Source organism: Photinus pyralis, unplaced genomic scaffold (assembly GCF_008802855.1).
Source record: "Photinus pyralis isolate 1611_PpyrPB1 unplaced genomic scaffold, Ppyr1.3 Ppyr1.4_LG8, whole genome shotgun sequence".
Lineage (NCBI taxonomy): Eukaryota > Metazoa > Arthropoda > Insecta > Coleoptera > Lampyridae > Photinus > Photinus pyralis.
In genome coordinates, this window is record NW_022170819.1 from 12,097,494 (window position 1) to 12,121,213 (window position 23,720).

The 23,720-nt window shown below is 36.0% G+C and overlaps 1 protein-coding gene and 2 long non-coding RNA genes across 3 annotated transcripts; 1 reads left to right on the forward strand and 2 right to left on the reverse strand.

Moving 5' to 3' along the window:
• Positions 1 to 3,878: 3,878 nt before the first annotated feature.
• On the reverse strand, positions 3,879 to 11,452 carry LOC116177768 (protein HID1). The gene is made up of 13 exons (XM_031496857.1): positions 11,265 to 11,452; positions 10,992 to 11,205; positions 10,796 to 10,947; positions 6,817 to 6,870; positions 6,564 to 6,763; positions 6,105 to 6,519; positions 5,968 to 6,058; positions 5,338 to 5,568; positions 5,120 to 5,284; positions 4,607 to 5,070; positions 4,399 to 4,559; positions 4,194 to 4,352; positions 3,879 to 4,146 (listed from the first exon to the last, which is right to left on the reverse strand). The coding sequence occupies exons 1-13, from the start codon at positions 11,328 to 11,330 to the stop codon at positions 4,083 to 4,085; spliced, it is 2,436 nt and encodes an 811-aa protein (XP_031352717.1). The 5' UTR covers positions 11,331 to 11,452; the 3' UTR covers positions 3,879 to 4,082.
• Positions 9,868 to 10,107, forward strand: LOC116177802. The gene is made up of 2 exons (XR_004146759.1): positions 9,868 to 9,937; positions 9,987 to 10,107. It is a non-coding gene; the product is annotated as an uncharacterized LOC116177802 (long non-coding RNA).
• Positions 11,453 to 20,096: 8,644 nt separating the features above from the next.
• On the reverse strand, positions 20,097 to 23,483 carry LOC116177796. Its single transcript, XR_004146754.1, has 3 exons — positions 23,333 to 23,483; positions 20,452 to 20,610; positions 20,097 to 20,397 (listed from the first exon to the last, which is right to left on the reverse strand). It is a non-coding gene; the product is annotated as an uncharacterized LOC116177796 (long non-coding RNA).
• Positions 23,484 to 23,720: the final 237 nt, after the last annotated feature.

Consider the following 23,720-nt stretch of genomic DNA (forward strand, 5'->3'; position numbering starts at 1 on the left):
GGTTCCAACCCCTGGTGGTTAGGTATACCAAAATATTTGTGGGGTGGAAATATTAAACCAATATAGAGAATTAGACGCGGAATGAATAGAGGGAAAGCGAAATTGAAACAAGTTAGAAAGAAAATGTAGCATAGGCGGAGAGGAAGAAGAAGACACATGCTATAAGTAAGTTGTACCTACCTACTATGGAACTGTACGGAGCGGAGGTGAAAATGACACGGAGAAGTATAAAAATGAGGTTGGAGTTAAGAAGTGGAAAATGTGCGGATTTGAAAGCAAAGATGGGAAAAAATACATTTTTCTCCAACCACCTGAATAAGACGCTATTTTGTGACAGTGTTCGATACGTAAAATTGACGTTTTGCGGATTAATCGCTATCACCATGGCAACTGTACAAAAAGTGGATACTTTTGGTCCTAGTACCAAAAAGAAATTGACCTTGAAAGTTGGCCAATTAAAAAATTACTATCACGGAGATATGTCACATTGACATCGTTTTACATTGCAGGTTGTAAGATATTTCTATACGTACAAATCAAATATTTTTGCATATTCAATACAAATAATGCTGTTACCTATACGTATCTACATGTAATGAAAATGATTTACGCTCGCTATTTTTATTTAAACCATGTGTAACGTAATTTACATATTCGGTGAACGTAATTTTAATACGTATACAACCGGCCGTCGCGCGTAACGCCATCTACTTAAGACACATTGCACTATTATCTGTCATTTTGAATTCAAAATTTGAAAAAGTTAATTGCAATTAATTTTAATTAAAAAACTGTATGGTAAGTTTTTTATTTCAATACAAAATATAACAATATTAATTTTGTATACAATAGACTGAAACGTCTGAAACTGATAGCGACATGGATAGCACTCCGCCAGAGATTATAAAAACGGCAGAACATGCTACCTTAGATTTGGTCCCTACAAAGTCGCGAGAGGTGAGAAGTAGGAACGAATAGGTTATAAGTTAACCTAAATACTACAGTGGCATGACACGTGAGGACAAGAAAGCAGAAGTTCTCAAACTAGTAGTGAAACTGTGAACTGAATCTAAATTCGAATATAATTTAAAGTAAAGGGGGTTGGAGAAAAAATTTTATGTTTTATTCGTACAAAAAATGCGTTTTCGAGACTCGGAAGGTTGCTGGACTCCGCTAACGCGTCGTCCAGCAACTATCTTCCTCGTCCCGAAAACTGACATTTTTTGTACTAATGAAACAAATAACTATTTTAGTTTATTTTGTAATAAAATTTGCTAGCTGGCGTCTAATAAAGATTGATTGAAAAGTTAATGAAAAGAAATTTGTTTGTGCTTAATAGCATAGAGTAAATACTCTATATGTTATTAGGTAGGTTTAAATTTCTGTACAAATAAAAAAAACACAGTTCCAAGAATTAAGAAAATCGTTAATTTTTAAAAATTTCAAGAGGCGGGCACGATATTTCATGATCTTGCATTTAGCTCACGATGGATTTTTGGGATTTTTAAACATTTGTTCATGAATAGAAAATCTATCGATTCCCATTGAGAAATAAAGTGCGCTTAAACTTCATTGAAAAAATAAGATTTGACAGGTCTATCAAGAAATACAGACCCTGGGGCGCCTCGAGAGCACGAAATGCTTCTTACAGCAATCTGAACCATCTTGGTTTAAATTTAAACTATCGTCAAGAGGAGATCATATATATACTTTAAGGTTGTTGTTTTTTTGTGTTATTATAACGCAAGTGCATTTCTTTATCATTTATTTTAGGGTTAAGTGGTAGAACAGATTGTAGTTTGCACTACATATCTGAACTTCGCCCTTTTGGTATAGCGTAATAAATTTAGTTTAATATTCACTAGAATTATGTATTGTTTCTTTTGTACGTTATCCCATAAATGACTATTATTATTATTATTTGTGTTTTGTATAACATTTAAATTTTATTAAATAATTTTAAACCTTATTATTAGGGACCGGACTTATACCTATGCATGAAAACACGCTAAAAATGCACATAAATATGCACAAAAAATATGGCAAAAAAGCATGAATATATGCATGGAAAATTAAATAATGCCCAAAAATCATTGAAATTTCTTTAATTCAACATTTTCCTCGGCCAACATTCGTCATCTCATTTGTTAAACTTGAAAAATTAATGCTGAATTGAACACCGCCGACGTTTTATAATTTGATAAATTTGGGCGCCATATTTTGTATTTCATTTAGTTTTTTATTCTTTTCTTTTGCTTTTTGTTTTTTTTCTTTTTATTTTTTTTCTAATTTTATTGTTCTCTTTTGTTCTGTTTCTATTTTATAATTTTTATTTTATTTGATTATTATTATTTGTATATCTTCATAATTTATAAATAAAAATATAATTGTTGTAATTACTACCACTGGAAACTTGTCTTGTAATAAAAATGGTCTAAAAAGTTAATAAAATGCTAATCTTTCTTAAATATGCACAAAAACCCCAAAAATGCAAAATATGCACTATTTACGTAATACATAAAAGCATGAAATCCGTCCTCTACTTATTATACTTACCTATTGTTTTTGAGATTGACATGATTTAACCTCAATGCTGCATCACGTGTATGGAAAATGCCTGTTAACTTTCATTAGTTGAAACTGTTGTAAATCTTTTGATCAATTTATGAGTTATGTTTTGATTACCTGTCTGTGCCTATACATATGCCCTAACCTGAAGTTTAATTTATATATTTGACGGTCATTCCTTTAAATTTGTGCCGTGCTAAACATAAATTCTTCTATTGTGAATCTATATATATGTGTGCCATGCGCAGGGGTTGGAACCCATAGGAAATATGGTTTCCAGTTCCGCACTATTTAGATAGAATTATTTTGTAAGGGTTCCGGTAGGTACCGGTTCTGTGACTTCAATAATTTTGGGTTCCGGTTCCAGTCGTTTTTTCAGTTTGTTAAGGGTTCCAACGTGAATAAATAAATTAAAAAAAGATAAATTATTATTAATTACATAAAATAAATAATACACAGCATTAAAATACATCATTCACTTGCATAAACATATTTTTTAAGTTTAATTGAAACTTATATAATAGCTTAGGTAGGTACGTGTTCATTTCCCATCTTTCTCTACTTTTGCTTTTCTTCAGCAGTAGTTTCAGCTAACTTCCCTAGCTCCTACACTCTTCAACCATCGTACTGTTTTTGATTCATTTTCGGTATCAGTCACTCGAAAATATTTTTAACTTGTTTGGTATTGAGGTTAAGTTGGTTGAAACTAGTGGGCAGCTCTGAATAAAAATGAAAATTTGGATTTTTGGCTTCTGAATATTCTGTGCCATTGAATAAGCACTTATTCAATGATGTATAATTTAATAAAATTTGTATCATTATACACACCGTGTAATCAAAGCGTTCTTACCCCACTATCCCTTATTGTTCTTTGCATTTGTGTTGTTATTGGCTTTTCCGTTGCTATTCCATTCTTTCTCTATTTTGCAGGTTTATTTGTAAACTAGTTTTTCGCAATCAAGTTTGGCTAACGTGGTTATTGGATTTCGATGGTTCAACCTTTTGTCTTAAGTAACGTTACAAATCGTGTTTTGTTTCTTTGTATTAACATGGAATTGTCAGTGTGCTGTTTGCCCTGTAGGAGTGCAACTCCTGTGTCTCGGCACTACAAGAAAGGGTGCTCCAATTCCCTTTTCCCATGTTTGCAACATTGGATAGGTGGTAGGTTCTGTGATGTACGTTTGATTGTGAAGTAATAAATGCAAGTTAGAGGTTTGCAAACCATAAACCTTATTGTTTATTTATCACAGTCCGAAGTTCTCAAAAATATGAGACTGGAAGGACCAGTTGAAGTTATTAAGAGAAAGATCGACGGTAAATAATTTAATTAACAATTAGATATACATTTCTATAATATGATACAAAGCAATAAATTAATTTACACTTATTAAAGCATTTTAAACAAAAAAAGAGGTAAATACAAAAATATGGTCGATAGTAGTTATATCACAATCTACGAAAATTACAACATATACTGGAATGCTACGCAATAAATAATAAATAGACATTTAAACTTACACTTTTTGAATTTCAAATAATTTAACGTCCGTATCATACCATATTGGCGGTTCCACATTCCTAAAAATAAATAAAAACACTACTAATAGAATCGAAGATTAAGTTACCTGAGATAGATAATGCCCCACATGTAGGTTCGAAACCAAACTGTGGTTCCAGTATTTGCCTGGTATTTCCTGATCAAAATGGGATGGGGAACGGGCAGTAGTCCGACTAGTGTACCATGTTGTAAAAATTTCAAAATTTCACTTTCATCAGTAAGGCCCCTAGGTAAACACTGTCATGCGATTGGATTAAAATTTGTTCACCTACTTGTCAATGCAAATTTTCTCAACTTGTGGTACTAAAACCTGCAGTAACCTCATAATCGTTTGCAAGGGTAGTTTGCTTTTCCATGATTGCACCCATTCACCAGTCGGCACCCATTGGCTCACCATTCTATCAGATGTTGCCGATACGCGCAAACTGTTACGCTAAAAGAAAACGAGATGTGTAACGCGACGCTAAAAGTTCGACTTACTGTGTTGACCGAATGTTTTAGGGGTGTCGTCAGGTCATCCGTTCGAGATTTGTCCGGCTGTATTGAAGGGTCCGTTAAATTTACATTCATGTCTTTTTGCTCGTTCTTGTCGAAGCCACCGCTGCAGCCGGACGTATTTAAATTCAAAGATGCCATGCCATTTGTTAGCGGTAACTGATCCAATTGCTGATACGCCGGGTGCGCCGACTCTTTCTCGGTCATTTGGGTAATGCCGGGTGTGTCGGGCAAAGACGCCTTTAGCGTTCCCGGTTCCGCGGGTAGGGCGGGATGCGAACCGTCCATCGCCAGTTCCTGCACGTTTTCATGACTCACCGACTTGGGCAGGTGATTTTTGATTTTTTTGTTGAGGGATTTCGCGATGCTTCCGTAGTCGCACGGCAAATTCGCTAAACTATGAAAAACCTGCCGTTTACGTATAATCGTGTAAACCAAATTGGAGTTACCTACCGATTGGTTTATTAGTCGAACGAATGAGAAAAGTTGGGAGCTTACCGTCAAACTGATACTGGATAATGTTGTTGAATATTTCTAAAAGGAAGAATACTAAATGGTGGTGGGAGGGGGACGAAAATAAAAACCAAGGCGTGCTGAACGCCTCCAGTAGGTGTAACAGTTTCGTGCTTGCCACCATGGATAGGGTTTTTAAATAAGGGGAGACTGCAAGAGAGACTTCTGCATTAATCAGGATTTGGGAAAAATCGAGTACGAACCATTTACTAGAATAGTCAAAAGGCAGTCAAATAACGGCTGCAGACGTTGATGTCCGGTCGTTATGATCTTGTGAAATACGATAATCAGCAGGTCCGCGTGAGTGCCGGTAAACACGGGAATGTCCATCGGAATTGTTGCGGTGTAAGGCTTGTTGAGGCGTACTCCGAAATTTCGCTCGCCAGATAAAAGAAGCAAGATAAATACTCCGATATGCATTAAACCCACTCGAGCTACAAAATTCAATAAATTCATTGAAGTTTAAAATCAACTGCAATATAGTCAGTAAATTGAATAAGTTCGCATATTGGTCTGCCTAAAAACCCCGTTTTATCTCAAAAATGCACACCTTTATCAAAAATGCACGCATTTTATGTCCAGACATATTTTTGTTCATGTTCGCTAAAAAGCGGCATATTTGTAAATTTTCGTCGAATAAAATACAAAATCTAAGATATATTTTTGACATTCTAAAGCGACCACCCGTTACATTCTCTACTGGCATTTACAAAGGAAAAAATGAAAGCACTGAATATTGATGCGAGAAGCGTGGATGAATTTCACTTACTCAATTAATTATGATTTAACACCTGAAATTCACAGCTAGCGTTTAAAAGATGAAAACTACTTACACTGATCTGCTCTGGAGTCATTCAAATGATACAGCACCGGAACTAAGACTTCAAGTACGTCGCTACTTTTCAAAACAAAGTACAGAAATTTCTAGAAAAATTACAATATTACACTTACCGACCCAAACAACGCATACCTTATTATAGTCGCACATTTTCCAGAAAAATATAAGTAACTCCTGATGAAAGTAAACCTTCTTGGTGGAATTCGGTAGGTACGTCTGGACAAGAGGATTGTTAAGCAACCTCGTAACGCCTCTCAGTATAAAATGGAAATCCTCGTCTCTGTGAATTCTCGATAAATAATTAATGAAAAGGTTATCGGGTGTTGGGGCTTCTTCCGAGTCCGACGTAGTCGTGCTGTTACTGGTATCGTAGTCTAAGGTTACGATGAGAATTTGTAAAGCAGCCTCTACTAACGGTTCCAGGGAATCGTTGAATAATAAATGGTTGTACGGCACGCCCAAACCAACCGGATCATAGGCGCATACCGTATTTAACAGTGAGGTAAACATGGGGAGGGCGTGGCGATTGTCGGCCGAAGTTAGGTGCCTAAAAGTATAGGTAGCTTAGTGTGTGTGCGTGAGTCTACTCACATAATCCACTTATTTGGATTTATCGATATTTCGGACGGCGGCTGATAAATTGTTTCGCTGAAACATGTCAAAAGTAATTTGATCAGCTCCGTGCGGTTCGAGTCGAAAATGGTATTCCTCGGCGGGGAATGCGCGAATCCGACTCCGGCCTCCCAGATATACTCGCAACTGTCTATAGCTAATAAGTCTTCGGCTTTATCCTGCAAACGGTTTCTTTTTGTAAATCTTACAATTCAGTGGTGAATGCACTTACAGGGCCAAGTTTACGTGCTCCCATTACGGTGAAGTCAGGACAAAATAAAAGATCCTAAAACAATGAAATTTGTACAGGAAACAATGGAGTAGTGAAACTTTTTCTGAAATGCATGCATGGCATGTGAAGGTTGTATTAGAATTAGATCAATCTGTTACACAATTATGTTCTTGTTTTCGTATTGCCGGTGCTAATAGATAATGAAGAGACACCCTGTATATGAGAAATATTTCAATTTCTTAAACTGTAAATTGCGGAGAGGGGGGTGTTATTTATGAATAAACGCAGAGTTGGTTCGTTTTACTTGAATTTGTGGCTCAGTGTTATTTTTCCTTTTGGTTTTGTCCATTAAGTAAGAACCTGATCAGGTTTGTGTATTTTTATAAAGGGTTTATTTAAGGGTTTATGATACAGAGTGTTCTCAAATGTAATTTAATAAACGCACATGTTCTGATGCTGATAACAAGAGATGCAGGTGGTCAACGATGTTCGCATTATTTTCGGCGTAAGTGGGGACGCGTTCCTTTACAGCCGGCGTTATTTAATCTACTTGTAATTGGTGCATTTTTGGAAAATACGAGGGAGATTATTCTGTAATCGAGGTGGTGTTTCGTTAAATATTGCAAGCAAACTGGTTGGCGACGGTTGGAAATCGTATGTTTCTTAACGCTATTTGATTGATTGAAGACGCAGTTCGTCATTTTCATAATATTTCTGTACAGACAGAAAGTTGGTCAAGTTGAGATAAAGGAAGCAATTACGGGGACTGTTAGATCTTTAGACAAGGTTCTCTTATTATCAAAGTTAAAAGTGTTTACTATTGAATAGCCACTGGCAGCTCGTAATTTCATTCATTGAGTTAATGTTGCTTGTCATCAAAATTTGCGTGTTAAAGAAAAGTAAAATGAAGAAGCAGCGTTTGTGTGTGGAGTTAAGGGCGTCATATTAGGATTATTAAAATAGAAAAAAACTAAGTAACTACAATTTTCTTATTTCTTTTGTAGACACCTGCGTGCGGGGAAATTTGTCCAAACAAGCGTCCCTTTTTTTCAGGAATTTTGATTATCGTTCTTTTCATGTGTGTTAATCGTGCATTTATTCGAACCCATGGTGCGATCCGGATAGTGTTCACATTTTTCGTATCCAATATCACACTCAACTTGTCACTTTTTGACAGATTGTCTAATTTTGTCTCATTTTATTCTACCTAGAGTGCGTTAAACCATTTAAAATGGATAGTCGTGCATTGTATCGAAGTATTCATAGAACAATCCTCTTTTATAAGAACGAAATGAGCCACAGTATTTTATTTAAACGCGTTTGTAATAGTGTATTTTTCATAGGCTACTTGACCACATATCAACCAAAATGTGACAAATTAGGTGTCACAGTTCTTAGAATCTCTTTTCTATCAAAATAAACAAAAAATACAACGCGTCTCATTTAAAAATCGAAAATTGAGCCACTTTCAGACTAAACAGGAAGTGTCAAAAAACAATTGAATTGACTGATATAGACGCGAGCCAGTTTTGAGAACCACTCAGTATATTAACTACCAGTTCACACTGTGGTTTCGATCACATATCTTTTTGGACCACTAACGCCTAGGACATAGACTGGGGGTAGAATTAAAGCGTACCGTCGCAAAAAATGAAACAAAGCACTTAAGTTATCATATAGGAATTTATGAACACACTGTACATGACCGCTACCAGCTTTATTGAACGCCCAGGGTCTAGAAGCGTTACGCAAAGTGTTGTTCCGAAAGTATTTACTTCTTTTCGGAGTTGGAAACAGAAGGTAAAAGTATCTGTTTTAATTTCTAGCGCCGTCTTAGTCGCCGATAGGAAAACCAGTTGCTGTATACATATATAAATTGATATCAGTTTTATAATTATTCCGGTAGAGATATGTAAATTATTTGTGTAGCATCCGAGTTCTCTGCATCGGAACTAAGGGAAAAATTAATATTTTAGAATTTCGGCGCATTTAAGTAATTATTGGTTGATTTTGGTTTCCTATGTCAATTTAAAACGAGCATTAAAGCTGCAAGGTCGCAGACCTGTTGCGATTGACCCGAAATTCTAGGTAACAATGGGCATTACTGTGCTACCGAATTTGGAAATTTTAATCCGGCAAATGAAGTAAGTGTTTAAATGAGTTGCAATAAATCTCATCTGAACCAGTCGTGATAGGTTTCATTAGAGGCCCGCCTAAATGAGCAACATTTTAAGACCAATTACAGATTTTTATGTTTATCGCAGGCCACACAATTAAATAAAGATAGTCTGTTTGGACAATAAATTATTATTATTATTATTATTAATTTTTGTACGTTATAAATCGAATACGCTGGGTCAGCTAGAAAAACCGTCGGTCCCTCATGAAATGGCTGAATTTTTAGTAAAGCCGCTGTTTAGAGGGGGGTCTTTTCCGTTGGTGTGTTAATCAAATAGCAAGATTTTTTGGCAATTTTCACTGTACGTTTTACGATTTTATCACCGTAAAGTAAGCTTGCTAGCTTTCTTCAACTAATTATTTTCTTGCTTTCCTTTTCCTGTATTTGATTTCCTGTAGCTACCGCCAATTAATTAAGTGTGCCGTAAATCAGTTTTAGCTGCTTCCCTGGACGTTACCGTAGCTACTGATTATGATAAACCTTCGAGACTGTTCCGATATCAGCGACCTTGGCCAGAAAAAAGGCTATAATCTTCTGGTGGCACTCGAGTCCGTCCGCCATCACATCCAGGTTGCCGCCTTCTGTCACTACTTTTCCAATAAATTGTAAATTTATTTATTTTTCTTTGAATTAAATTTTAATTTTGAGTCCACTAATTAGATTGTTTAATTTTCAATCCATTTGTGTGCGGACTTCCTACCAAAGTTCGCCGCAAAAGAAAGATTTAGTTACGAAAGGAAATTGGGAAGACCCTCTGTAAATACTTGAAGGTTTCTTTGTGGCGCATTTTATAAATGAAAGCAAATTGCTATTGCTCGAGTTTCGCACGTCCTTCCGGACGCACTTCTGTGGTTCTGAACTACTTTTAGGTAGCTATACCGTCTACCGACTGGTTTTGTTACTTTAAGATTCAATTAATGACCATGAATTTAAGTTAATTAGGTACTTAAGTAATTTGGTTTATCTAAAATTAATGGAATTCGTTTTGTAGGTGTTTGTATTATAATGTACTAATTTGTATTCAAATTTGTATGCTAACGTTGGAAATGTCATACGGGACAATACCATGAGATTGAGTTGAATACTTAAAATAAACATAACCTTCAATTTAATTACGTCTGGGCTGAAATTGCATTTTTTTCTTTGTTTACGTTCTAAATTTTTGATAGTTTCTTATACCATTTTTATTTACTACAATCCTAATGCTGTGCATACGAAGATACTGATGGAATGTCAACACAACATTCTTCACAAAGAGAGCACCTGCACCTTAAATTTCTAAGTAACAGCAACGAATAACTACGAAAAAGTGAATGAATGGGTGGAATCGGAAATTAAGCCTACTTGATTAAAATTAAATGAAATGATTAATTTTTCTTTCTTTCTATTTCTCTTCTTTTTAGGATTTCTGTCTTCAATCATAGTTTATCTTTTTATTGGTTGTTATGATATTGATGTTTTTTTCGCTAGTTATACCATTAAGTAATGTAATTTTGTATACACATTTACGTTTAGAGGATGGGTATCGTGGGTTAAGTGAAGTAGCCTGACTTGACTAAAAGTTGCAGGTTCTGATGACGAAATACGTTTTTCTTTTCTTTGTCTAAATAAAGACCTAAGTATTATTAATTGCGCTGCAGTAAATTAAAAGGATTGTTCCAAATCTTAAGAGCAAGTACAGAAGGCGAGAAAAAAATCTAATCAATGACTTAATTTGTGGTCACACATCCGTTAATGAAATTCTTACCACAAAATTCCTCATCATCAAATCTACCTACCTAGTTACTATCGAATACTTACACACACTGCATTTTGCAGTGATTGTGCTAAAGGCAGCGGTTCCTCTTCATTCTCGCACTGATTAGGCAGAGAAGACCAAAAGAACCCTCTCCACTCTGGGTCTTCAAAAATGTACGGCAATATCCTCGTCAGCAATCGAACACAGTTTAAGGCTACAAAAAATTGCTACCACTTTATTGTTCTGGCGATTAAATACCTGTCTGTTGTTCGTGTTGTGTTCGACAGCTGCTGTCAACTACTTTGACGATTTTTTCGACCGCCTTATAACACAGGGTGGCCAAATTCGTTGGGGCCTCCTCACGTAATGACCGAATCTCTGTTGCCGGAACCAGTGTGAAAATGTCTTGTATGTTTGTTACATTTTCGGACCAAAACTGTTCCCAAAATGCGTCATCTGATACATCGATACGCTAAAACACAAAAACATTATTTTTAGTGAACATATTTTAGAGTTTTTCCTTGTTATTACCTCAGTTTTTGAAGTTAATTGTACGACGGCCTTTCGAAAATTTAGCTTCGTGTCCACGTTGCCCATTACGTGTTATGTTCTTTTAGCTTATCTATTCAAAAAGGAACGTAAGGTGAATTGCAATCGTAATTGTATAAAGGGTCGATTATTTTGTAGGTTAAAAGTACTTCAGTAAACATCATTTGTTTAATGATTGACGTAAAGCAACACAGATGTCACCACTTACAATGCATACTCTCAAAAAGAATCACTAATAGATGGCGAAATAATAGCACCGCTCTAGTGACATTAAGCACCGCATCCGGATGTGCCACTGCACATGTGGACTGGTGTACCGGGTGACCCAATAAGACTGTTCCTCGACCATATCTCGGGAACCGTTCGTCGTATGGGGTAAAAAAATTATTGGGTAAATCGGTTATGAAGAATCGCTGGAAAATATTTTCAAGTTCTACAAATGACCACGAGAGGGCGTAACTGCTATCTTAAATTTTAAAATTGCATTTTCTTTAAATTTCGCATAATAAACTAAACATTCTTTTTTCACATTTTTAAAGAGAACCAGTTTATCTATCATTTTCGTAAAAACAAAAACTCGGTTATTTCAAAAACAAAGATGGTGTGGGGCGTTCAATTGTTTTTGCAATAACCTGCTTTAACCGTTTGACCGAGTTTAACAAATTTGGTATGGTTGAAAAGAGCATTGAGGCAATGAGAATATAGTTAATTTAGCCTCCGCCAGGATGCTAGTTTTGACACTATGACACAAAATCCTAAAAAAATCAAAAAAATCAAATGTAATGATATGACTTTTTCTTTATGAAAAAGTAGCCAAATAACATCCAAAGAGGCCAGTGAAAACCGTTTTTCAAAATCTAGTTCCTGACCTCAACTATTGGGAAAATGAGATTAATTATTTAATTAATTAAAATGCTTAAATTGTATCTTATTTGACGTATTTTCCGGTATTTGTCGATGGCGCGAAAGATTGTTTGGAAAAGGACCTTACACTTTTAGGTAGGCCTTGGAAAATTAAACAAATGAAACACGATGCATTATAAAATAATAACAGCCGTAATTTGTAAATTATTCTGCTGTGTATACATTCAGAAAGTGCAGTTTTTTGAACTTGTAATCTTTTCTAAAATTCTGATTTCTAACCCAGAAGCATTTTATATGCTGGCAGCTATGGTTCGATTCGGATATCGCAAATAGAAGATGTGGGCAGCGATGATCGCATTTTGAAAATATTCAAAATATATCGCCAGCATATTAAAAGCTTCTTGGTTAGAAATCCGCATTTTAGAAAAGATTACAAATTCAAAAAACTGCACTTTATGAATGTATACACAACAGAATAATTTACAAATTACGGCTGTTATTATTTTATAATGCATCGTGTTTCATTTGTTTAATTTTCCAGGCCTACCTAAAAGTGTAGCGTCCTTTTCTTTCGCGCCATCGACAAATACCGGAAATACGTAAAAAGTAAATTTAAGATACAATTTAAGCGTTTTTATTAATTTTCGCAATATTTGAGGTTAGGAACGAGATTTTGAAAAACGGTTTTCACTGGCCTCTCTGGATGTTATTTGGCTACTTTTTCATAAAGAAAGACTCATATCATTCCATTTGATTTTTTTGATTTTTTTAGGATTTTGGGTCAGTGTCAAAACTAGCCCCCTGGCGGAGACGGATTCAACTAAGTTAACTATATTCTCATTGCTTCAATGCTCTTTTCAACAATACCAAATTTGTTAAAATCGGCCAAACGGTTAAGAAGTTAAAGCAGGTTATTGCAAAAACAATTGAACGCCCCACACCATCTTTGTTTTTGAAATAACTGAGTTTTTGTTTTTACGAAAATTATAGATATACTGGTTTTTTTAAAAATGTGAAAAAATTTTTTTTAGATCATTATGCGAAATTTAAAGAAAATGCAATTTTAAAATTTAAGATGGCAGTTACACCCTCTGTTAGTCATTTTTAGAACTTGAACATATTTTCCAGCGATTCTTCATGACCGATTTAGCCAATAATTTTTTTCTCCCTTAAGTCATATGACGAACGGTTCTCGAGATATGGCCGAAGAACGGTCTTATTGGGTCACCCGGCACATGGACGCCTAGAAGGTCGACGGATCTGGATTTTATCGACGCCGTCAAACGTAGGGTCAGGAAATTCATGCCTTGAATGGCATCGGGAACAGGGCGTTCAAGGAGCTTCTTCAAAAAAACCAATACAACGAAATATCGAAGGATCCTCAGTATTACCAATTAGTTACTCTTTGGTATTACAATCACTTAGTTAACAAAAATGCATCAAATTCATGTCTTTGTCATTGAGATAATGCTCTTAATCTTGCCAACGATATCAGTGCAAGAATAACGATAGTTTGATGTTTTGATCAAAGTCCATGTGGTTGCCAAAAATAGATCAAATTCAAGTTTTGGTCATTGAGATAATGTTCTTGGTCTTTTTTGCAACGAGATTGGTGCATAAATAACGATTTTGACATATTTTGATTCAAAATTCATGTGACCTCAGAAAAATAATTTAATGTACTCTTTCAGCATGAAGATAATGCGTTGGAAAACCTTTAAAACTCCAAATTCATGTGTAAAAAATAATTTTGGGTACATTTTGCTCTAAAACTTTTGAGCTATACCTCAGAGAAGAGCTATATTGAACTGTTACACATCTAAGAGTAATAGGGAATAATCTCTAGCGAAAGTCCGAACTCGATACATGACCTAGGGAATGAAATGTTTTGATTTCTATTATATTGAGCCCGTAGATTTTCCTGTTCCCGATTCACTCGAAGTCCTATAACTTTTGTTTCCGCTGAACCAGCTTCCTGAAAATCAATAGCGTCCGCCCTTAATGTTCAAAGTACCCGTACATCTAATTTCAACCCAATCGGCCACTTTTAAAAAGAGTTAGAGCGCACACGGGCGGACGGACGACAATACAAAACTATAAGGAGGATCCTTAATAATGTGGTGACATACCCTTGCGGGTAGACAACGCACATTACAACAATGGGAAAAAAATACGAGACGCTCTATATTTCTATATCTTTGTTTTATTTTGAAAAGTGTAATTACAGGTAGTAATCATTTTATTGGTTCTAGTACTAACCATCAACCTTTGAATTTTATGTCATATAGGTATAACTTATTATTTACATTTTGCAGATATATGTTGATTGAAGCATGATACGCTCAAAAGTTTTGTTTTAAGTACCGCACTTATGCATTTATATTAAGGGCGCGCTATCAGTATTGTGTGTTGCCTATCTCACAATAGCATTCTTATGGGAAACATGCCTAACGGAATTCATACCGTTTTTAAAAACTATACATTTTTTTTGGGAAATGTTTGTTGTTTCTTGTTCTTAAATGTATGTAAATTATGAGTGAACAGTTTATATTGCACTAAAACTCATAGCACATTCTCTGAAAGTGTATAAAGTAGACGTTCGATTGCAATGGCAATCTTTTGTGTATAATTCAAAGGTCAAAGAAGTTTTTGAAATATAAATTGTTTCTCCAGATTCTTGAACATATAAGGAATAAAACGTGATGTAAAAATGGATAATATGTGGTTTCTAAAGCACAAACGGTATGAACTCCGTACACTTGAAAAATAACTCGTAAAACAATTATAGAAAAGAAATCTGTGCTCAGTGTAGTTCAACGTGTATCCACTAAGATGGCTACGGTATACTATTCTTACAAAGCGGGAAATTTAAAGTGGAGTACTTATTGGAATGTATTAATGTATCTATTTTTTAGCAGTATAACTTATTCCTTTATTGGCTTTGTTGGTTATTAATGCAGATAAAATGTATCCAGCAAAAAACCGTACCATAAGTAGGAATTACACTGGTTAACGTTACCTACATTCAAAATTTGGGTTAGGAAACTGGCAAAAGAAGTCTTTATAAACGTTGAGTTTAGGATCATGGGATTTTTCACTCTACGTTATAATTAATTAATATAAAAATTTCAGAGCTTACAACAAAAAGAGGTTATGTGGGATGGTGTTTCTGAATTGATAATACAGTGTTAATACTGCTTACGTTTACCAGACGAAGCGCTACTTATGGGCAAGAATACTCTCGCCCAAGTTGCTATCTAATAGCACTGTCGACTTGTACGATGGTATTTACACCTCGGAAGTGCTATCAGACAACTCTGCAAGAAATCAGTAACTGAAGATTATATATTTATTCGATAATAAATGTACACGTCACTTACAACTAAATTTAAGCACTATTAATAATAACGAAACCCCACCGATTGGATGCCATCTTGGTTCCCATAATTTGAATGAACTACATACTATCGGCATTGAATAATTCAATCGTTGAGTGAAGGATCTCAATGTTATCGGTATTATATCAAAATATGATTTCACACCCAAACAAATAACATTCAATTATGAGTTAGTATTGCTGACTTGCAAATCTGGTTTTCCTAAAAATATTGCGTGGATTGTCCTTTGTGATCATAAAGGCTGAGTATTCCTTAAGGCCGATTCACATTATTATCGGTCAGGTTACGGTCAGAACATGAACAGTACAGAAATACACGGTTACAATAATTGACCGCACCGTGTTCTGACCATGATGTGACCGATGGCCTTATATAAACGCACTGCAATGACATTGTTCGGTAAAATGATAATCGGAAAAAAATGTACTCGGTGTCGGAAGTCAATCTTCGGAAATGTGTACAGTCGAAAGATAGCCTAAAACAATCCATTACTAGAACTATATTAAAATAAAGATCCTCAACTTTACTTACCTAGGTAGGTACTGGTTTTTTTTGTTATTTTGCAGTTAATAGAAAATCAGGTAAACATAATCCATAACATAACCCAACTTTGAATGGCATTTCAGGAATTACAATTAGGCACTGTTATTGGCATTCAATTGAATTACTGAACAAAACCGCATATTATGGTAAATAAGTATTTTTAGGTAGAATTTATTTCGCAAGATCACTAAATTCCCTTTTTAGAGTTACGGAACGATATTTACAGTTACAGGTGGTAACCAAAGATAAGCAAAATACTATTTTTAATTTTATCTCAAGACGAATGTATGCGAGTGTCAGCGACCTAACGAAGTACAAATAGGGATCGCGGATTCGGGATGGCAGCACAAAGCAACGAATATTTCAAAAATACTTCTTAGTTCACTTTTCTTACACCATGGCGTGCAAACGCACCCTTAATTTATGAAGTATTAATTTATGCATTGCCTAGATTGGTACGAGGGCCGTTTTTTTTCAACCTCCGGTGCGCCATAAATAAAAGACAAGTAAACAGAAAAAAATTGTTTATTACCAAAATATACGTAAATTTATGCTTATTTCTCGGGTCTAGGAAGATTCACCGATCACAATTTACCGATCACAATTCACCGACCGTCATTTTCACCGTTCCGCAATTCTGCGATTTTATACTTCACCGATATTTCATAAAAAGACTTCGAATGCTTTGATTATTTAATGCATAATGCAAAAAATACGAAAACAAATATTATACATTGCATCTATGGAATATAATACAGAGTGAGCAACAATGATTGAAGCGTGCGTCATCACCGCTTGTTCCTATTAATATCAAAACTACCTTCTTTGTATGGAGTTGTATACGAAAATGACGTTCTGCGCTGTCACAGTGACGTGCGTCTATTCGTATTTCGTATCTTGTATCAAATCAGCATATGCTATGAGCGGCACATTGCCAATTTAGCTGAAGCGGCACGCTTCAATCTTTGTTGCTCACTCTGTAGTTATTTATGTATTAAGTAAGGGCATAATAGTAATGTTTATATTCTCGAGGGCCTATGGCCCGAGAGCTTTTTAGTCGCCCGAGAGTATAAACATCAGTTTATGCCCGTGGTAGGTACATACACAATTTTATGTTTTACAAATAGTTTTCTTCGTCAAAATTCGTTTACAAAATAATTCATTATGTTTGATCGAGTATGCGTGGTTCGAATTTGTTAATGTGAGTGAAACCATCCAAACGTCAAACGTAATTTTATAGTTATTTGTATACTTAGGCCGCGAAGTCATTCTTTAACGTACCGAAAAGAAGATTGGCGCCGAGGCCGCTTGCGGCCGAGGCAAGGCAACTTTGAGGACGTTAAAGAATGACGCGGCCGTCGTATACACAACATTTTTTGTGCAATTGTGTAGAATCGTCAATACATAAAAATGAGATTTCAAAAATAATAATTTTCGTCGCAAATAGAAAGACGGCCAGTTTTCATTTTACCATGGAAATGAGATAAACAATGAATAATTTTTCGTGAAAGAAAAGCTTAGACCATATAGTACATGGACTGCTAATTGTAACTAAAATATGGTCAAGGACACCGCCTGGGTATGTGAGTTTCAGGGTAAACGAGTCTGCCCGAAGTTGTCCGATTAGACACGATTTGAGACTGTCAACCTATAAATTAACAAACGTCAATTAATTAATCGCCTAGATATCCCAAAAAAAGCAGACTTATTCTTATTTGAGGACGTATAGTAAATAATGAAGAGTATTTAAAGCTTCCCGTACTACGCGGTTACTATAAAGCTGCTCTTTAAGCGATCCTAGTGGTGTTTACACGACCTTAGTTTACCCTGAGATTCACATACCCACGACTACAGTGCCCTCTATTCGTGACCATCCATTTTGTATTGAAAGCATAGGGCGAATAGCAGTCCATGTACTATATGGTCTAAGAAGAAAAGTCAAAATGTGTGCCTCCGAAAGTGATTCTTCGATATCCGGAACCTTGTCTGAAAATGTACTATTAGCGTACCTTATGGAAAAATCGAAGACCTTAAAAAGTTCAAGCTTATGGAGTGTGTATTCGATGCTAAAGTGAATGCTTAATATAAACGAGTGTATAAAAAAGTGTACCTGTCAGTTTGAGTTCTAATGAAAATCAAAATGTTACAGTTTCAAAGTATAACGCTTCTAACACTTTAGACTTTCTTTCAGGAGTAAGTATAAGTAACAATACGAACTGTACGATTAATATTAACATTTATCCAAAAGATTTGTAATTACCTAGGTACATGCTGATTGTCAAAATATATGTGACATTGTTTTACTTTAACGGCCGTCACTATGACAGCGGCCGCGAAAATGAATTTCGCGGCCGCCATGGCGAACGCGAAGTTGTTGTTTCTCGTCCAATTGCACAAAAAATAATTTAATTCATCGTGAATAAGCAAGAAGTTCCAGAAAATATACGAAATAAAGCCAATCTTGTGATTTAGTAGGTATTGACAATTAATAATTGACGTTTCTAATTTTCAATGATCTGCAAATATTTGTTTGTTTTGTCATTAAGCATAAATGAGTTACTATGGTGATACTTTATGCCCGCGTATCACAGGTATAAAATGTGCTATGATAGGTTAGTAAGACATAAAACTTAATATGATAAATTATGAGCTACCTACCTATCCTCTTAATATAATGGAATATAATAATATTAACGTCGTATTGAGCTATACAATACGTTTAGTTCCTTGCGCGTAGTCTCCATATTTTTTTCTTTTTTGGCTGAGCTTCAAATCCGCTGACGTATTGCTCGATTGTAATTAAGTCCTTGTTCTTTTTTTTAACAATTTATAAATTTCCAAATATTAGGATGAGTCGCCCCCACCTGTTCTTCAAATCCACGATGCCATCCTTCGACAGAATTGCTTGTCCTCGGTACATCATCTAGTATCCTTTGGTAAACACTCCACATCGAAAAAGGATACTGTGGAGGACGACGTAGCCTTCTATTTGGACGACCGAATAAAATCATATACCCCATTTTACCTATACACGTTCTTGAAATAACATTCCTATCTATTAATTATCTTGAAATATTTCGCATTTTTAATATCGACGAATTGTACCTACTGTCGGTGAATTGTGGATCGGTGAGATGCCATATCGGTAAATTGAACTCGGTGATTTGCAATCGGTGAATTGTGATCGGTGAACTTTCCGGAACCCTTATTTCTCAATATAATCACCATGACGATTGAGGCATTTGTCATACCTGTGGCCAAGCTTTCCAATACCCTCTTCATAATATGTTACCGCCAGTGAATTGAAATGAGTCTTTTTGGAGCCTAAATGTTCGGTAGGTAACAATAGAGTACAGAGAAGTTCTTGACACTTCTGGAAATTCCACAGACAAAAGCACTTATTGTGAATCTACGGTTTTCTTTAACCACTTTATCAACTCGTTCAACAAGGTCGTCTGTAGCGACAGACTTGCGTCCTTGATCTCCTTCATCATGCACGTCAGTTCGGCCATTTTTAAACTTACGGTACCATTCCCCTACAATAACATCACTCATAATTATATTTTCTCCGTAAACACGGCATATTCTCCGATGGACTTCTGCTTGCAAGAAACGAATAACACTTCTCAACTTATACTTGGCGAGAGAATCAATAGACGCGGCCTTTTGAGAGTACCTTCTTTCGACAATCCGTTCTGGAGATATAAAGGAATATACCTATTCGATCACGATAACGGGCCGAGGAGGACTATGGTTGGTAGGAATGAGCCCCTTTCGTTGAGACCCTTCGTTACAGTACCATGAAGGATAAAACCCTAGATAAAACGAGCCCCCCCCCCCACCTTCTTTTTTAATAAGAAGTCAGAAAGAAGGGCGGTAGTTGGTAGAAATCGGTTCCTTTCGTTGGGACCTTCAATTTTAATACCATGAAAAATAAAATTAATCCCCCCCCCTCCCCCGGCGACCTAGTGCAAAAAATTGTGGAATAGGGTTTCTCAAAAACGGGTGATGCTTTAAACACGTAAGTATATTACAACATAATTATTACATTTTTTAGTTTAGAGGATAATGTCAAAGAAAAAAGAACAAAAATATTAAGAAACATTATAGTAACAGTAGGTTGCAGGAAAATGTTGACAATATTTATAGACTTGATCATATTGATCAATATTTGTCAGTATTGCAATAATTCTCATCTTTGCACTCCGAACAGTGAAGGCCTCTTTTCTCCCTATTATAATGTTCATAACATTGCCTGTCAGAACAATGTCTTATCGCTTGCTCTACGGTCTTTCCGTTTCTTGTAGTAGCTAAAAAGAGGTAGGTAGATGATATTCGTGTATTAGACAGCATTAAGTACTTACTTCTAAAATAAAATATGCATCTTGCAACTGGCCAAAGGAAAGTAGCACGGCATGAATGAGTGTCGGTAATATTAATGAAGTGACGACAGTTCTTAAAGGCTTCAGGGTTCTCGTCGGAATAAACATTGCAATAATAGCAGTTTGCGTATTCGCCTGCACCTACGATTCGATACGTTTAAGGAAATCAAATTTAATAGTTACCTATTTGTACAACTAGTTTTGAAAGTAATACTTTTTAATCAAGCAAATAGGTAAGTGCAAAAAGGGCACTTTGAAAGCGTGTCGAGGTACACGAAATTTTTTGCATAGTGATCCTTAATAACATATAATTAAAAATCATTGACATTCGTGATTTACACTTTCCATACGATTTTTTGACAGTAATTTGATCACTATACAAAAAAAATCATATAGGGGCGATCAAAAATGAGTTGCTGTCGAGTCGCCTTTTGAAATTGAAGTTAAGCACAATGTTCCATGTAAACAAAAATTCCAAAGGTGACGCGACAGTAACTCATTCTTGATCGCCTAGTTACCTAGTATATGCGGCGGGTATTTGACGTGTCGGGAACGTATTGCAAGAGCAACAGCAAAAAAGTGTTAGGTAAGCTAAGTGGATGACAAAATCACTTTTTTGAGTAGCGACTCATTCAATAGTATATTGAAAGACAAGTGTTACAATGCGACCTATTGTAATAGGTACGACTATCTTGTGGCACGAGTGGCGTAGCGAAGCGGGGCCACGAGTGTCCACAAGATAGGAGTATTACAATAAAGCATTGTAACACGTGTTTTTCATACTATTTTTTCTATTTCGGGGCTTTAATTTAATTAAAAAGTAATTATCAAAAACTACAGGAAACTTTAGAATTAATATGTCTTACTTTAGAATTAATATGTCTTAAGTTGGCAACACCATTTACGTTGACAAATTTTAAGTTGGCAGCGTAGATCTTCTCTTATATACAGGGTGATTCCTATAGTACCTGCCACCGTTTGGGAGCGTGTAGGTGGTGCGTAGGGGAGTATTTTGATATAGGACACTTGGGGTCGGAAATCTAAAATAAGGGTGCCAGAGCCAAATTTACCTTCTGGAATTATGGCAACCCAGTGAACTTGTACTGGGACCACTGGTTCCAGCACGATGGGTGCCCTGCTCACTACGGGCGGCAGGTGAGGGAACACTTGGACCAAACCTATCCGGACAGATGGATCGGCCGTGGAGGTGCGGTGGAGTGGCCTGCCCGCTCGCCCGACATCACCCCATTAGATTTTTACTTGTGGGGTGTGATGGAAGCGCACGTCTACGAGACTCCCGTCGAATCCGAAGAGGACTTAATTGCGCGCGTCGTCATGGCCGGAGAGGCTGTTCGCCAGGACATAGGAGTCTTCACGCGAGTTCGAGGGGAGTGGTTGGCTAGATGTAGGAAGTGCATTGAGAACAACGGTGGCCACGTTGAACACTTGTAAACGTTATTGCTTTTGACTGTCGTTTTCCCTCCTTCCCTCCCATGTCGCTTCCTCGCGCTAACTCGCTCTGCATCGCTCCGCGCGAAACGTCGGTCGGTTGGGTTGCCTACATACAGGCGTGAAATTCCAGAAGATAAATTTGGTTCTGGCGCCCTTATTTTAGATTTCCGACCCCAAGTGTCCTATATGAAAAGACTTCCCCTAGGTACCCCCTATACGCTCCCAAACGGTGGCAGGTACTATAGGAATCACCCTGTATATGAGATAAACACAACACTGACATTTGGAAACTTTAAATTCCGTGAATGCGTAAATTTTTACTCGTAGATAAATTTATTTATGGTGGATGTCTAAACTGCTGATTTGGAATGTATTAAGTTCTTCGTGTACCAAAAATCAAGGAAAACACATTCGTTTTACGTATGTAATTTGATTTCACATCTGATGATTTGACGTTGACGTCTTGGCGAACTACCAACTTAGAGATGAAAAGTTACCAAAAACAATGTTACAATGGAACTCATTGAAACACTGTTTTTGCCGAAAACAGTTGCACAAAATTCTCATTGTAACACCGAAATAAAAAATAGTATATTGAAAGACAATGCGACCTATTGTAATACGACTATCTTGTGGCACGAGTGGCGACGCGAAGCGTAGCCACGAGTGTCCGCAAGATAGGAGTATTACAATAAAGCATTGTAACACGCGTTTTTCATACTATTTTTTCTATTTCGGTGCTTTAATTTAATTAAAAAAATCATTATCAGAAACTATAGGGAACATTAGAACTAACATGTTTTATGTTGGGAACACTTTTTATGCCGTTAAGTTTTAGGTTGGCAGCGTAGTAAGACTGACATTTTGAAGTTCAAACATGGAAGTACCCAACGAAGTACCTACTTGTACTAACTAGTAACTGCCAACTTAAGAGATGAGTTACCAAAAAAAGACGACTATAATCACTGTCTTTGTACAACTGTTTTCCGAAAACAGTTGTACAAAATCATCATTGTGACACCGAAATAGAAAAAATAATTTCCAGAACCGTTATTATAGAACGTCATTAGTTATTTCTTAACTGATTTGTTTGTTCTCTCGTTTCCCTGACAAAATTGGCGCATTGGACACAGCGGTAGCCATTTTTCAGAGCAATGAAAGGTATATAATAATTAACATTAAATTCAATATGGAATTATACCTAAGTACAATTCTTTTGCACCAAAGATGACTTTTACATCACTATAGTTTGTAACAATTTCTACATGAAATTGTTGCCATCTCTTTCTCGCTGAAATGTTGGCATGTGTTACAAATAACGAACGTGATTGACATTTGTTCCCAAACCAGTAATGTAAAGCTCATCATACGTACCGTTCGTGCATCAAATCATAAAAGTGTCGTTACATACCTAAGGCAACACCTACACACATGAGACCAACGGAAATCAATACAAGTTTAAAATACATATCTTTAAAATGATGATAATACTCGGCTATGAGGCAGCCTGCACACGCATTTATACTACCTAAATCTCAAAAGCTTTACCAGATTAGACTAGATAAATTTCAAAATAGTCTGCTTATCTTATAATTATTGCGAAGACCAAGTGATTGCCCGTACTCCACTTATACTTATTTATCACCGCATGATTTCTTTTTTTCCCAAATCGTCATGAAGCCTTTTTCATGCCTATTTTATGTCAGGCCATTTTCGTTTCCATGGCAGTGGCCCAGTAACACTTTAAGCTGGTATATCATAAAGCCATAGTCAGCTAACCGTGTTGTTAAAAGACATGC